This window comes from Euleptes europaea, chromosome 12 (genome assembly GCF_029931775.1).
Source record: "Euleptes europaea isolate rEulEur1 chromosome 12, rEulEur1.hap1, whole genome shotgun sequence".
Classification (NCBI taxonomy): Eukaryota; Metazoa; Chordata; class Lepidosauria; order Squamata; family Sphaerodactylidae; genus Euleptes; species Euleptes europaea.
Window position 1 is genome coordinate 2407484 of NC_079323.1, and position 17216 is coordinate 2424699.

General features: G+C 50.3%; 1 protein-coding gene across 1 annotated transcript in view; it reads left to right on the plus strand.

The window, feature by feature from the left end:
* The first annotated feature begins 1155 nt into the window (after positions 1-1155).
* The window catches only part of ARRB1 (arrestin beta 1), a 104986-nt gene continuing 88925 nt past the window's right edge, over positions 1156-17216 (plus strand). The window contains exon 1 of the mRNA XM_056858100.1: positions 1156-1175. Within this exon, the coding sequence (XP_056714078.1) occupies positions 1156-1175 (20 nt within the window). The remainder of the gene's footprint in view (positions 1176-17216) is intronic.

Below are 17216 nucleotides of genomic sequence, written 5' to 3' on the forward strand. Positions count from 1 at the left end.
AGGAAGAGTAATATATAGTCAGAAGGGGGTTGGGTTTGAGCTGAGTCCAGTCCTGCAGAGGTAATGTGCTAATCATTGTCCTGTAAGTATCAAGATAATGAGAACGAGAATGAAAAAAAGATGATTACAAATGGCTACATCGGTGGGTCTTCCATAGTCAGGGGAAGTCTACCTTGCTGTCTCAACGGAGACCGGTTCCCCTGGAGCAGTGGTTCCCAACCTTTTTTTGACCAGGGACCACTAGGACTTTTTTTTTCCGGTGCTGGGACCCCAAGGTTCAAAATAAAAATTCAGAGAATTTGAAAATAAACTTTAATCATAACGGTTAGTTAAACATTAAACTCAGAATAACATTTGAATGTATTTTTATAATAGAGGACTTTTAATTGAAAATATTAATTGATTCTGGGTTTAGAACTTTGTTTCGCGGACCTTAATTTAGTTGAAATTGAAAAGATTAATTGATGATGGGTTTAGAACTTTGTTTCGCGGACCTTAATTTAGTTGAAATTGAAAATATTAATTGATGATGGGCTTAGAACTTTGTTTCGCGGACCTTAATTTAGTTGAAATTGAAAAGATTAATTGATTCTGGGTTTAGAACTTTGTTTCGCGGACCTTAATTTAGTTGAAATTGAAAAGATTAATTGATGATGGGTTTAGAACTTTGTTTCGCGGACCTTAATTTAGTTGAAATTGAAAATATTAATTGATGATGGGTTTAGAACTTTGTTTCGCGGACCTTAATTCAGTTCTCGCGGACCCCCGGTTGGGAACCAGTGCCCTGGAGGAAAGGGCCCCTTCGGCCATTGGACTCTATGACGTTGGAGTCCCGCCCCGCCCTCCGTCGGCTCCGCCCCGAGGGCAGCCTAGCCGGGGCCGCTCGCCCTCCCTCCCTCCCTCCGGCCCTCCGGCCGTCCCTCGGCCGCGCTCCGCCCCGGGCAGGGAGGGACCGCCTGGCAGGCGGGCCGGAGAGGAGCGCAGAGGAGCGGGCGGCGAGTCCGGGCCGCCTCCGCCCAGCGCAGCGCAGCGCAGCCCGCCTCCAGCCCGCCTTCCCCTCCGTGCCTCCGGAGCTCCACGGAGGCGGAGGCGGCAGCAGCAGCAGCAGCAGCGGCGGCGGCGGCCCTGGGCTGGCCGCTCCCCGCCTCTCCGGCCATGGGCGACAAAGGCACCAGGTCAGCAAGCCGGGGAGGGCAGGGCAGGGCAGGGGGCTCTGCGGGACCGGCTCCCGGGGCCAGCGATGCGCCGGAGGCTTGCCCGGGCATCGCCGCTCCCTGGCTGCCCGTGCCCCCCACCCCAATCCTCACCACTCTGCGGGGAGGGGTGGGGGGCTGATGGTTGCGTCCTGCGCCTTGGGATGGGATGGGATGGGATGGGGGGGTCGGGCATCCAGAGAGCGGCGAATCCCCGGCCAGACCTGCCCGGCATCAGTGGGGCTCCAGGCTGAGCTCAGGGCCGTTCGCGCAGGGCAGGTTTTGCCTGGGATTCGCCGCTCCCGGGAGGCGCCGTTCCCCCCCATGGGAATAAAGGCCGTGCCGGGGAGGCTTGGCCTTTCTCTACGTGCACCTTTCCCCCATCTGAATTCTCAAACCTCAGGAAGAAGCTCCCGTGCAGAGTTTTGAGGATCCAGGTGTGGGGGGGTGGGGGGGATGTACATCTAGAGAGGGGCGAATCCAAGGGGAAACCTCCCATGGAGGAATGACCAAAACCCAACAGTAAGCCCCCATGCAGAGTTTTGAGAATTCAGATGGGGGGAAATGTGCCAATCCAAGGCAAAAAAAAAAAACCATGTATAAATAGCCCCAGTCGAAGCCCAATTTCTTAGGCTGGAAAAGCTCTGCGTAGGATTGCGCCATTCGTCGGGTTGCTTCTACACCAGGCTGTCCAGGATTGCAGCCCCAGATGAGAGGGGGAGAGCTCTCCCGTGCATTGTTCACATTTTACGCTCCAAGAAGCAAACCTGTGCTTGCTTTTGACCGTACTCTGGACGTGGGACTTCCCTGTGCCATGCACACATTGGCTTTCTTCCAGTCTCCCATATGTGCGCGTGTCAAAACCGAACATGGGAAGAGTGGTGGAGGGCATGCGAGGAGAGGATGCGAGGAGAGGTTGCATGTCTAGGGACGTTGCTGGCAGTCGTATAACGCTCCGTTCAGAACCCCGTGCGCAGCTTCAGATTTTAAAAACGAACCTTTGGAAATCGGTTCTGTACTGACAGGAGAAGGTTCTGGGAAGGGATCTGGCAGCTGATTGGATTAGGAGCAGAATTTGGGGGTTGCTAGTGGCACTGATTGATAGCTGGTACGTGGTGCATTTGCATTGGTCAGGATGGCCCAGGATGGCCCCATCTCATCAGATCTTGGAAGCTAAGCAGGGTTGTCGTTGGTTAGTACTGGGATGAGAGACCACCAAGGAAGCCAAGGGTCACTCCATAGAGGCAGGCAATGGCAAACCACCTTTAGATGTCTTTTGCCCTGACCTGGATGGCCCCAGCTGGCCAGATCTCATCAGATCTTGGAAGCTAAGCAGGGTTGGCCTTGGTTAGTGCTTGGATGGGAGACCACCGAGGAAGTCCTGGATTGCCACACAGAGACAGGGCAATGGCAAACCACCTCTGTTCATCTGCCCTGACCCAGATGGCCCAGACTGGCCTGATCTCAGGAGATCTCAGAAGCTGGGCCAGCCCTCAGTAGTACTTGGATGGGAGGCTACCAAAGAAGTCCGGGGTTGCTAAGCAGAGGCAGTTAATGGCAAACCACCTCTGTTTCTCTTGCCTTGACCTGGATGGCTCAGGCTAGCCTGATCTCAGAAGCTAAGCAAGGTCGGCCCTGGTTAGTGCTTGGAGGAGACCAGAGACACAGAAGAAGGCAATGGCAAACCCCTCTGTTCTTATCTTGTGTGGGGTGGCCATAAGTCAGCTGTGACTTGACGGCACACAATTATTGCCCTGAACTCTTTGGCCTAGGCTAGCCTGTTCTTGTTGGATCTCAGAAGCTAAGCAGGGTCGGCCTGGGATAGTATTTGGATGAGAGACCTCCAAGGATGTCCAGGGTTGCTACACAGAGGCAGGCAACAGCAAGCTACCTCTGTTCATCTCTTGCCTTGAAACCCCTATGGGATCTGGTTCTGATTTGATGGCACTTCCCACCATTGCACTTGGCACAGTGCTTAGGTTAGCTTGTGGAACTCACTGCTACTGGTTTGTTCTCACGATAGACCAAAACGTTGAGGATGCCAAGCCAGTTCAGGGTGCCGGCTGGCAAAGTCTGAACCCTCCATGTTCAGAGGCAGTAAGATCTACATATGTGGTGTCCAGGGATGCAGGGGGTGGGGCTCCATGCCTTCTCTGTAGGGATCCTGGGGGTATCTTCTAGCTGCTGTCAGGTACCCAATGCTGGACTCGAGAGGCTTTTGGTCCAGGAAGACCATTTTTGTGTGTCTCTGCAGTGTGTGTAGGAACTGTCATTTGTCTAAGTCATGACGTGTTTTCAGCCTCCTGCCTTGCATAATACTCTGGCTGGCGATGCATGTGTGTGGGAAGAGTGGATGAGAATTTTCTTTCTATCTGTGCTGATAGACCTGTGGGTGACACATGTGGGGATTCTCCCTATGGCAGCTGGCGATTGTGCTCACGCGCACATCTCTGTTCTGGTCTGCTCTTCCCCAACATTATTCTGGCAAAACTGAAGGGTGTAAGGCAGGGGTGTCGAACTCATTTGTTACGAGGGCCTGTTGTGACATAAAAGTCACTTGGTTGGGCCGGGCCATGTGTACCATAAAATTTAATGCCAAGTACTGGATATACAAGCTTTATAGAAGACACAGGCAAAGACAATTAATGATATTATTTTTACTTCATTTTTTTACTTAAAATACAAACTTGTTTAAAACAATAGCACTCTTATTTTCTTTTATTTAACAGTATTAGATTATTGACATCTTGGGAACTGTGGGGTGTCTGCCTCAGCTGGCTTGTGGGCCGGATAACAGCTCTCTAGGGGCCAGATCTGGCCCGCTGGCCATACGTTTGACACCCCTGGTGTAAGGGTTTAAAAAGAAGGGGAGATCTGTCGCTGTACCCACAGTGGTTCAGTCCAGCGGCTGACATGCTGTGGGGTGCGTAGTCAGGTGTTACTAAGAATATAAGAAAGGCCATGCTGGATCAGACCCAGGCCCATAAAGTCCAGCACTGTTCACATGGTGGCCAACCAGGTGCCTCTAGGAAGCCCACAAGCAAGACGACTGGAGCAGCATTATTCTCCCTGTGCTCCACAGCACCTGATATAATGGGCATGCTTCTCTGATCCTGGAGAGAAGAGGTACTAGCCTCACGGCTAGTATCCATTTTGACTAGTAGCCATGAATACCCCTCTCCTCCATGAACATGTCCACTCCCCCTCTTAAAGCCTTCCAAGTTGGCAGCCATCACCACATCCTGGGGCAGGGAGTTCTACAGTTTAACTACGCGTTGTGTGAAGAAATACTTCCTTTTCTCTGTTTTGAATCTCTCACCCTCCAAAGCACTGCAGCTAAGGTTCGCAACTGCTGATCCTAGAGTACAGAGCCAACGTGGTGTAGTGGTTAGGGTGTCGGGCTAGGATCTGGGAAACCCCAGGTTCGAATCCCCACTGTGCCATGGAAGCTTGCAGGGTGACCTTTGGCCAATCACGTAGTTTCAGCCTACCTCACCGGGTTGTCGTGAGAATAAAATGGAAGAGAGGAGAATGATGTAAGCCATTTTGATCCACATTGGGGAGGAAGGTGGGCTAACCAGCACACCACCCTGGCAGCAGTGCATTATGGGAGCTCCTCTATCCAGATTTACACATGAAGGCTGGGGTGAGCCGGATCCAGCGGTGGTTATTTGTTCTCTGATTGCTTCCACATGTTGCAATGCGTTCTGTTTGGGGCTGCCCTTGAAGACTGCTCGGCAGCTGCCACTGGACCAAAATTGCTGACTGTATCCCTCCCCTTCAGAAATTACCCTGTTGCCTAAGTCAGCGTGGCTTTAGGCACTGGATGAAAACATTTCCCTTTTTTAATCCTCACGATTTTACAGTAATGTTCTTTCCTTCCTCATTTTCCTTGCTGTCCTGCAAATGACGCTGGGATTACTGATTTTAATGTTGTTTTTAGCTGCTGTTTTATTGGGGTTTTTAATTGCTGGGTTTTATGGCAGGCTGTGCTTGATCTCTTTGACAGCTTAAAAAAATTAGGTTGCGTCTTGTTCAGAGCTGTGCTGTGTTTTTTTACTGTTGCGCTGGAAGGGAGCCACTTCAAGGATCCTTTTAGGTTAAGGGTGTGGAATGTCAATTTCTAAATATACATGACAGCTATGAGGGCGAAAAACTTTGCTTTTGTTTGCTTTAAAGGGGGAGATTCTCTAAGGGGAAAGCCTGTGTCAGACCTTTCCTGCTTCCATATATTTGGGAGATCTGTCTGCAAACGCATATTTAGAATCCTAGAGTTGGAAGGGACCACCAGGGTCATCTAGTCCAACCCCCTGCACAATGCAGGAAATTCACAACTACCTCCCCCCACACCCCCAGTGACCCCTAGTACATGCCCAGAAGATGGCCAAGATGCCCTCCCTCTCATCATCTGCCTAAGGTCATAGAACAGGGGTGGGGAATGTCAGGTCCAGGGGCCATTTAAGGCCCGCGAAATCATTTGGTCTGGCCCTTCGTGGGTCCTGGCAGATCTCTAGCTCAGAAGGATCTAAGACTGGTGATCTGCCCCCTCCCGTGGACAGGAATAGCCTCTATTCAAGGCAGATGTGAGTTTGTTTTGCTGAGAAAAGGAACCTTCCCCCCGCCCCTTGCAGAAGAGTTGTTAGCTATGGAGCTGCTAGGACCGCCCAAGAAACGGTTAACCCTTTCCCACCAGGGCCATGGAGAAACATATTCCCTCCGTACTACAAGAGGGCTGGGGGCAGAAGTGGAGACAATGGAGGGCTTAAAGGGGGCAGGGCCAGAATGCTCAGGGGGCATGCCTGCCTGCTTGCTCATGGGGGGGTCATCTGGGGCAGCTGCCTGCTTGGGGCTTGGTCGTCTAATTTTTAGTTGATAATTTTGTATGGCCTGCAAATGATGCTATAAATATCCAAATGGCCCTTGGCCGAAAAAGGTTCCCCACTCCTGTCGTAGAATCACTGTTGCTGACAGATGGCCATCTAGCCTCTGCTTAAAAACCTCCAGGGAAGGAGAGCTCACCACCTCCCGAGGAAGCCTGTTTCACTGAGGAACCGCTCTAACTGTTAGAAAATTCTTCCTAATGTCTAGACGGAAACTCTTTTGATTTAATTTCAACCTGTTGGTTCTGGTCCAAACTTCTGGGGCAACAGAAACAACTTGGCACCATCCTCTATGTGACAGCCCTTCAAGTCCTTGAAGATGGTTCTCATATCCCCTCTCAGTCGTCTCCTCTTCAGGCTAAACACACCCAGCTCCTTCAACCTTTCCTCATAGGACTTGGTCTCCAGACCCCTCACCATCTTTGATGCCCTCCTCTGGACACGTCCCAGCTTGTCTACATCCTTCTTAAATTGCGGTGCCCAAAACTGATCATAGTACTCTAGATGAGGTCTGCATTTATATATTTTTCTATAATGGGGTTTTTCTGGGCACACTGGAATCGGGACCCCCACCCCCTTTGCTCTCCTTCTCCCCTGCCCCCAAATACTGGTAGGCTTGCTTTTGTGTCTGCATGCAAGACACTGAACTGTGAAACGTGCTTCCCACAATGAGTTGGCTGGATTATGAAACTGCTTCTAGATCACCAACTATTTTTTTCTTCATGGAGCCCTGTCGCCTTTGGAAACTGGTTGGTGTTTTGGGAATAACAGTTCTTATCTGTGAATGCGCAATTTCTGTTTTGGAAGAGAGCCTTTCCCACTTCTGCTACTTGGGGCCCTTCTCAGAGGAGTCCAAGAACTGGACCTCGGGCCTTCCTCATGTAAAACTCTGCCACTGGAAGTCCCCCACCCCCAAGTGGAGCTGGACTGGATGACCTCTTGAGTCCCTGGATTTATGGGTTTGGGTTCCAGAGATCTGGAAGGGAAAGGGGGTTGAGCGAGAATCTTGTAGCTGTTGGCACGCTCAACGTGACTGCACTGAGATTCCAGTTTTGGTCCAGGTCTTAGAAATAATTGTGTTTCTCCTTTTGTAGTTCTTACAAAAACAGTCCTTTCCGTGATATTGGCTTGGGGCGTGTGCACATGCGTGTGGGGAGTATGGGGTGTGTTTTCATTTCTTAACAGAGGAAATAATGTGCTGCGGGGCTCTGAAGGCCTCAGTCCTTTTGTCAAAGTCTGCTTCCTCGAGGATGGAATTTTCTCGGTTGAGAATTGCTGTTTGAGTTTTGTGTGATTTATTGTTGCATGCTCTTTCTCTCTCTCTCGCTCTCTCCACAAGACCACCCTGGCTGTTATGGGGCGGCAGCCAGATTTCCTCTTGGAAAGATGGTTTGTGCGGCAGCTGACTTAGTGCTCCGGGACATGGAAAGGCGGCATCTTCTCCCCAGGTTTCTTGAGAGGTTTTGCAGCTAATTGTGTGTGTGTGGGGGGGGGTTGAAGTAGCTTGATGAAAGTGTCGACCCGTGCACTGCGGTTGTGAAAAAGGCAAATTCTGTGTTGGGGATGATTAGGAAAGGGATTGAAAATAAAACGGCTGGTGTTATAATGCTCCCATATTGATCTACGGCCCTGACCTGGATGGCCCAGGCTAGCCTGATCTCGTCAGATCTCAGACGCTAAGCAGGGTCAGCCTTGGTTAGTATTTGGATGGGAGACCACCAAGGAAGCCCAGGGTTGCTATACAGAGGAAGGCACTGGCAAACCACCTCTGCTAGTCTCTTGCCTTGACCCATAAGGGGTAGCCATAAGTCGGCTGCGACTTGACGGCACTTTACATCCACATTGATCTATGGTGTGGCCTCATTTGGAATCCTGCGTACAATTTCTGGTCACCGTATCTCAAAAATGACATCGCAGAGCTGGAAAAAGTACAGAAGAGGGCAACCGAGATGATTAGGGGGCTGGAGCATCTTTCCTATGAGGAAGAGCTGAAGAGTCTGGGGCTTTTCATTTTAGAAAAGAGTCAACTATGGAGGACATGATAGTAAAAGGTAAAGGTCCCCTGTGCAAGCACCGGGTAATTCCTGACCCATGGGGTGACGTCACATCCCGTCATTTACTAGGCAGACTTGTTTACGGGGTGGTTTGCCAGTGCCTTCCCCAGTCATCTTCCCTTTACCCCCAGCAATCTGGGTCCTCATTTTACCGACCTCGGAAGGATGGAAGGCTGAGTCGACCTTGAGCCAACTACCGGAAACTGACTTCCGTTGGGATTGAACTCAGCTCATGAGCAGAGCTTGGACTGCAGTACTGCAGCTTACTACTCTGCTCCACGGGGCTCCTGGACATGACAGAGGTTTATAAAATTATGCGTGGGACGAGAGAGTTGACAAAGAGAAATATTTCTCCCTCGATTAGTAGGACTCAAGGGCATCCAATGAAGCTGATGGGCAGGAGATTCAGGATGGGCAAAAGGAAATACTCAGTGTGGAATTTGCTGCTAGAGGGAGTAGTGATGGCCACAGGCAAAGATGATTAGACTGATTCATGGAGGAGAGGTCCATCAGTAGCTACTGGCCATGGTGAGTAAGGGGAACCTCCATGTTCAAAGGCAGTCAACTTCTGAATCCCAGTGCCAGGAGGCAACATCAGGAGAAGGCCTCGGCCTCTATGCCTTGTTGGACCTCCAGATGAAACAGTTGGCCTGGGTGTGAGACGGGATGCTGGACTGGATGGACTCTCACTGGTTTGATCCAGCAGGGCTCTTCTGAGGTTCTTCTCAGGGGAACGTTTTGGCCTCTGTGCCCTGTTGTTGGACCTCCAGAGGAACTGGTTGGCCACTGTGAGAGACAGGAAGGATGCTGGACTGGATGGACCCTCACTGGTCTGGGTTTTTTTGATGTTCAGATATTCTTAACTTTTCTAGCTGGTCAGTGGCTGTTGTTATCATTTTCTTCACTTACAGTCTGCCTTTATTGGTATCCAAGGTGGGATACAAGCATAACAAACTTTTCAATCAGTCTAGTAAAATATGATGTCATCAGGGAATCAATGAGGGAACTGGAAGATGCGATAACATTTTAATCTAACAGCAAAGATTCCAAGTAAGACAAAATAATGCAGTTGGGCTGAGATTGTAGAACAGGGGGAAACCCCCGAACTATGCATGCAAACATATCTGTTTAAGGGAACAAGACAATTAGTGTAGGAAAGATTTTATCCCTAATAAAAGTCATCTGTGGAGCTGATCCGTTACACCGCAGCGTGGCTACTTCAACAAGAAGGCCAGCTTGTGTTCTGCATATTTTGCAGTAACATGAGGGTCTTCATAATAGTCGCGGGCAGATAGAAGTGTGGGGTCTTCCAAATAGCTTCAAGTAGACTTTCCCACAGTATGTCTGAGCCACCACAGAGGGTGTGCATGGAAGGGCAGCTGCCTATTTTACCTGTTTGCAGGGTGGCCTCTTCCAGCGTGGTTAAGAGTGGCAGACTCTGATCTGGAGAACGGGGTTTGAGTCCCCACTCCTCCACATGAGCAGCAGACTGGGTTCGATTCCTCACTCCTTCACATGAAGCTAGCTGGGTGACGTGGGGCTAGTCACAGTTCTCTTTGGACTCTCTCAGCCCCACCTATCTCACAAGGTGCCTGTTGGGGGGAGGGGAAGGAAAGGAGATTGTAAGCCAGTTTGAGACTCCAGGCAGGGACTAGGCAAGTAGGTGATGTGAAAGACCTCAGCCTGTGACCCAGAAGAGCCGCTGCCGGTCTGAGCAGGCAATACTGACCTTGCTGTACTAATGGTCTGACCCATCGTAAGAAGACAAAAGTGACCGTGATGGACCAATATGTGATCTCTCTAGTATCAGAGGAGCATGCCTATAATCTTAGGGGCTGGGGAACACAGACAGGACAATGCTGCCGCAGTCGTCTTGTTTCTGGGCTTCCTGGAGGCACCTGGTTGGCCACTGTGTGAACAGACTGCTGGACTTGATGGGCCTGGGTCTGATCCAGCAGGGCTTTTCTTATGTTCTTTTGAGACTCCTTAAAGGTAGAGAAAATCGGGGTATAAAACACAACTCTTCTTCTTCCTCTTCCTCCTCCTCCAAAGGCTTTGCGCTCAGATGAGTGGAGCGGTTACGTGGGAACATAGCTATCTCACAAGTGTGAGGAAAACTCCTGTTTTTCTTATTTATTTATTTACATGATTTATACCCCGCCTTTGTCCCCTGTGGGGACTTGAAGTGGCTTTCTCAGCTCCTCGATTTTATATCAACAAGCACCCTGTGAAGTAGGTTAGGCCGAGTGTGTGTGACTGGCCCAAGGTCACCCAGTCAGCTTCTGTGGCGGAGTGGGGGATTCGAACCTGGGTCCCCCAGATCCTAGCCGGACACTCTAACCACTATGCCACACTGGCTGTCACAACAGAGGGAAGGATTTTGCTGGCTGTAGATGGCATTCAGTTCTCGTTTTCGTCCTGATTTAGGGCATCTGGGTATTGCTTAGACAGGCCAGGTGTGAATCAGCGTCCCGTAGTCCTCTGTGGCTTTTGTGTTGCCGAACGGCTGCCAGCGCCGAGGGAACGTCTTCCTCCATTCAGAGTTCAAAAGGAAATCGATGGTATCGCTTTAATATTCCGCTCTTGCCACACAGAGAGAAATCAAGTTCCCATAAATCTTTGGAAAGAGAGATCAAACACACCGCCACTCAATTACCGGCCGCTAAATGAAGTGATCCTTACTCCCGAGAAAGCCTAGCACGTGCCTAATGAGCCGATCGCGAGCTGCGGCTGGTTGGGAATGTAAGAGGGAAAGGGACACGCGATGTCCGCCGGTGGCTTGTATTCTAGTGGCCATAAAGGTTGCTGGTGGCCCTGGGTCTCTGTTCTCTCTTCTTCTGGAGAAGGGGTAGACAACTTTTCTGCTCTCTGGGAGCTGCTCTTTGTTCTCTAGACACCGGTCGCCAGGGTCAGACCTCCTTCCTTGTGGTCCAGCCACGGCACCAGCTCTCTAGAAGATGATCCAGCTTTATGGTAGGACGTTAAAACTAGAGGTGAAAATGAGCAGAAGAATGTAACGGGGTCAGCTGGACGGAATCAAGGCAGAGGATTTCCGGGGTTCTCACATGAAAAGAAGAAGGGAGGAGCAGGGGAAGCCGGCATCAGGCTAATGCAATATTGGGGTGCATCAACAGAGGCATAACATCCAGATTGCAAGATGTCATAGTTCCGCTGTACACTGCATTGGTCAGGCCACACCTGGAGTACTGTGTGCAGTTCTGGAGGCCTCACTTCCAAAAAGGATGTGGACAGAATGGAGCGGGTGCAGAGGAGAGTGACGAGGATGATCGGGGCCTGGAGACCAAGCCCTACCAGGAAAGGCTGGGGGACTTGGGAATGTTCAGTCTGGAGAAGAGGAGGTTGAGGGGGGGACAGGATTGCTCTCTTTAAGTATTGGAAGGTCAGTCACCAAGAAAAGGGCAGGGAGCTGTTCCTGTTAGCAGCAGAGGATAGGGCTCCCAAAAATGGGTTTAAATTGAGGGCGGAAAGGTACCAGCTGGACATTAGGGGGGGAAATTATAGTAAGAGTTGCTCAACAGTGGAATCAGCTACCTAGGCAGGTGTTGAGCTCCCCCTCACTGGCAGTCTTTAAGCAAAGGCTGGACAAACACTTGTCAGGGATGCTCTGGGCCGATCCTGCATTGAGCAGGGGGTTGGACTGGATGGCCTCTATGGTCCCTTCCAACTCTGTGATTTTATGATTCCGTCAAGTGGCTTGGGGGCAGGCATGCAGGCACCATTCCTGCTCGGCCTGCTGCCATCAATGTGATGTCTTTTCGTGCCCCTTTATGGATTCAGGCATGCCAAAATTTAGTCCAAGAAAAAGTGACAGCCAAAATTCTGGGCCTAGCAAACAAACCGCGGTTGGGTGCTTTCTGCGAGGCAGCCTGGGAAATAAACGTTCTCCTGTCCAGCCTTTGCTTGTAAAGTTCAGGGGGTGGAATATCAAAAGCTTTCTCTCTCCACCCCTCCTCTCCGGAAAGGAAAATGAAGAGGTTTGATTTCCCTGTGTGCTTTCCCACCGTTAGCTAGCTCTGGAATCGCTGAGGTCCAGCTGTGCTTCTGTCTTTGAGCGTCACGTCGTTGTTCGGCATTTTTGGCCTCTCTCGGTACAGTCAGAGATTTAATGACATTTTTGCCACGCAACGGGAGGCTGCGTTGGAGGCGCTAGCTAGTTCCAGCCTGGCCTGACCTAACCTTCCACTCACAAGGACCAGGGAGAGGTGGGGAAAACAGGCCTGCAGGCTGGCCCCTGGATTCTGTTGACCTGCTCTGTGTCCAGCAAAGAGCTGACCCCTCTCTTCCTCGGGATAGGTGGGGCAGGGTCACTGGAAACCCTGCCTGCTTCCCCTGTTCCAGCCTCTCCAGACCCAGAGTTTGCAAGCTCTGGTTGCATTTTTGCAAACCGTTCCCTCTCCCAAGTCCTGAAATTAGGGACGCATTTGAAATTCTCCTTATCTTTATTTTTGGCCAAATGTTAGGAAGAACTTTCTGACAGTCAGAGTGGTTCCTCAGTGGAACAGGCTTCCTCGGGAGGTGGTGGGCTCTTCTTCTTTGGAGGTTTTTAAGCAGAGGCTAGATGGCCAGCTGTCAGCAAGGCTGGTTCTGTGAACTTAGGCAGTTCATGAGAGGGAGGGCAGGAGGGGTTGTGTCAGTGTTTGGCTTTCATGGCCCTTTCTAGCATGCCCAGGGTCATGCTGATCATTACTTGAGGGTCAGGACCTCCAGGCCAGATAGGAAATTCACAACTACCCAGACCAGAACCAACGGGTTGAAATTAAATCAAAAGCGTTTCCTTCTAGACATTAGGAAGAACTTTCTGACAGTCAGAGCGGTTCCTCAGTGGAACAGGCTTCCTCAGGAGGTGGTGGGCTCTCCTTTACTGGAGGTTTTTAAGCAGAGGTTAGATGGCCATCTGTCAGCAATGCTGTTTCTATGACCTTAAGCAGATGATGGGAGGGAGGGCATCTTGGCCATCTTCTGGACATGGAGTAGGGGTGTGGGGGGGGGGGGCGGGGAGGTAGTTGTGAATTTCCTGCGTTGTGCAGGGGGTTGGACTAGATGACCCTGGTGGTCCCAACTCTATGATTCTATGACCATTGGCCAGCTAACTCAGTGTTCTCTACTGAGACTGTCTGCAAAAACCTTTCCCAATCCTTAAGGGGGTGATGCTGGAGACTGAACCTGGGACCTTCTGCATGTCAAGGATGTACTTATCCACTGTTGGGTTGGCAGCTCCGAATGGGGGACATTCCTGGCGATGTTGGAAAAGTCTGGGGAAGGTGGAGTAGGGGGAGGGAAAGGACCTCAACAGGGACATGATGCCATAGAGTCCGCCCTCCAAAGCTGCCCTTTTCTCCAGGGGAACTGATTTCTGTCCTCTGGAGATCATTTGTAATTCTGGGCGGCTTCCAGGTCCCAACTGGAGGCTGGCAACCCTAGTGGTGTGAGGCTGGTGGAGGTGACTCTTGCTTGGGGCGGAAACTACCTCAAAATGCAAACCCATCGACTACAGGAAACCACCGGGCCCTCTGCAGTCGCAGGACAACTTTGAAGTTTGTTGTTGGCTCCCCACCCTGGGGGATGTTAGATGGCAGGAAACTGTGAGCATTGCGGAAGGGAGTCAGCCGCTTGGGGTGGAGCAGAACTTTTCCAGAAGCATTGCTTTAGGATCCTAAGGGGAGAAGCTGTGGCTCAGTGGTAGAGCGTCTGCTTGGCATGCAGAAGGTCCCAGGTTCAATCCCCGGCATCTCCAGTTAAAGGGACTAGGCAGGTAGGTGATGTGAAAGACCCTTGCCCGAGACCCTGGAGAGCCGCTGCCGGTCTGAGTAGACAATACTGACTTTGATGGACCAGGAGTCTGATTCAGTATAAGGCAGCTTCATGTGTTCATGTCATCCCCATAACCTTGAAGTGTAGGGCTCAGGAGATGGGTTGTTTTTTTCCCCCATTTGCTGACCTTGGAGGGGCCTTTCCTGGAAAAGACCTGCTGTTTGTTTATCAAAAGGACTTAATGGATGTAATAAATAAATAAAGTTTGCAGTCTTGTTGACATGCCGAGCCAGAGCAGATGTTTGGAAAACGCATGTTCTTAAACTTGAAGGGCAACCCCCCCCCCCATGAATGTTTATATCCTTTGCAATGCCGAATCTGCATAAGTCGATTTCTTTCCTGCATTAAATTGGTCAAAATTCGTTCCCGGCGCTTAAATCCTAAATTATGCAAGTGAATGTGCGTGGAACATGTTTAGCATGAAATCGCTCAGTTTGTATACTTTGTTGTGACCCTGCTGAACCTGGAAAAAAAAAGTGTGTGTGCTTTTTTTGGAAAGGATCCAGAAATGATAGTTGTGTAAATACCTCTTAATTAGGATCAGCCAAAACATCACGAAACAGGAATTCGCCGTAGCGCTTCACCACGCTGGGTGGCTCTGTTGTGAATCGCTTTATGTACAAACGGCAGAGGTGGGGGTCGGAGAGAAGGGGGGGAAGAGAATTCGTAGCATGTGGAGAAACCCTACAGTTCTGTTTGTGGCTTTCTTATAATGGAAACCAGGTGGCCTTGTCGATAGGAAACTCCTGGTTGGGAAATTCCTAGAGATGTGGGGGTGGAGCCTAGGGAGGGTGGGGTTTGGGGAGGGACCAACCTTTTCGGTATGGTGACCCACAAGTGCAAATTGACTTGGCATGGCGACCCAACAGGTCTGGCCCAAGGTTTTTCGGTGCCCTAGACAAACTATGACTTTGGCACCCATCTAGTTCAGCATTCCATTATCTACAGTGGCTAGCCAGATGTTTCTGAGAAACCAATGAACATCGCACAAAGGGCACAGCTGCCCACACTATGAACCCCAAGCAAGTGGCATTCCGACAGACACAGCCTTTCTGTCCACGATCGGAGGAGCATGTCTATTATATTAGGTGCTGTGGAGCGCAGGCAGGATAATGCCGCTGCAGTCATCTTGCTCGTGGGCTTCCTAGAGGCCCCTGGTTGGCCCCTGTGTGAAGAGGCTTCTGGACTTGATGAGCCTGGGTCTGATCCAGCAGGGCCTTTCTTGTGTTCTTACGTGGTGATGGCTGCCAACCTGGAAGGCTTGAAGAGGGGAGTGGACATGTTCATGGAGGGCTATCCATGGCTACCAGTCAAAATGGATACTAGTCATGATGCATACCTATTCTCTCCAGGATCAGAGGAGCAGGCCTATTATAGTAGGTGCTGTGGAACACAGGCAAGATGGTGCTGCTGCAGTAGTCTTTGTTTGTGGGCTTCCTAGAGGCACCTGATTGGCCACAGTGTGAACAGGCTGCTGGACTTGATGGGCCTTGGTCAGATCCAGCAGGGCCTTTCTTATGTTCTTCTCGAGAGCCCCCTTTGAGTATTTTGAACATTAGACAAACTCCGAACAATTTGGCTCAGGGGCTAAAACATTGCTTATTTCCTCTGGAGTGCTGTGTGCAGTTTATGTGTGGGCGTGAAAACGAGCAAGTCCTTTGAATATTTTGGCTTTCTGCATATCTCTTTCTGATTTATGGAGCCCTGAACAAAAATCCTGCCCAGTCAAAATCCCTCTTCAAGACCTTGAGGGCAGCCTTTATCTGTGATGCATTGGAACTTGAAACATTCCAGTCAGGATATTGGCCGCTTGGCAGATTTGCTAGGTTAAAGTTTCCCCAACGCAGGCCACGTTGACCTTCCTTTCCGCCTGATGGGCACTGTGCTCTGTCCCGCTGTCAGAAGCTACGCGTCTCTTTATTTGTCGAATTTTGGAAGTTTCTCACATTGCTCTGAGCTCTCAGGATCCGCCTGCGCCCATTTATCTTCCAGAGCATCACCTGCTTTTCTGACCTCTCCATTCCCGATCAATCAAAATCAGCCCAGGGTGTGATTGTTCAACTCCTTGCTCAAGCATGTTCTGCTCCTTGCCTGCCCACATTGATCCAGACATCCAGAATGTGTTTGTGGCTTACTCCCTTTAAGCCCAGCAAAATCCCCTAGTTTGGATTCTGTGCCAAGGAAACCAAATTTGGCACCACGGAAAGCAGCCTTTTCTATCCTGCAGACATTATGCTGATTTAAGCAGCTTTGCATATGTTTTCCTAGTTTGCATAATATTTTTGCTATTCATGGGGGCTGCAGTGAAGCGCTTCTGGACTACCAATGGACCGCAGTTGAATCACCACCAGAACAGAGCAGCTGTCTTATACCAAATCAGACCTTTGTTACATCAAGCCTGGTTCTGGCTTTCCTTGACTGGCAGGGTCTCTCCAGGGTCTCAGGAGGGAGTGGTTTTTCCCAGCTTTTCCCAGCTTTGACTCTCAAAAGCTCATTCCCTGAAAATCTTGTTGGTTTCTAAGGGGCTACTAGATTCGAATCTAGATGTTAAAAAAAAAACCAGTGCTCCAGTCTGGACACCAAAGTGGAGAAAAGCTTCCATGTGGAGCCCCTATATATCCCAATATATCCCAGCGTTGAGAGCCAGCGTGGTGTAGTGGTTAAGAGCGGTGGTTTGGAGCGGTGGACACTGATCTGGAGAACCGGGTTCGATTCCCCCACTCCGCCACATGAACTGCAGACACTAATCTGGTGAACTGGATTTGTTTCCCCATTCCTCCACGTGAAGCCAGCTGGGTGACCTTGGGCAAGTCACAGCTCTGTTAGAGTTCTCTCAGCCCCACCTATCTCACAGGGTGTCTGTTGTGGGGAGGGGAAGGGAAGGTGATTGTAAGCCGGTCTGATTCTCCCTTAAGTGGTAGAGAAAGTCGGCATATAAAAACCAACTCTTCTTCTTCTTCATCCCAATCTGTAGATGTCAGGATTGGATCTGGGACCTTCTGCATATGAAGTTTCTTCCCTCCTACTGAGTGTAGCTGCTTAATTCATCCAGTGTTCCTTTGAACCCTGTGAACTAGCAAGTCTGTTTCAGGGATTGCCAGTTACAAATTCTTTTCATTTCGGACCGAAGATTCCTTAATGGCCAATTTGTAGCGCACACATGCTCTTCGCTTAAGTAGCTGACCCACTTTCCTCTGTTTTCCTTTCGCTCCTTTCTTTCGTGCCTTTCAAGCACTTACATTTCCTCCCCCTCCCCC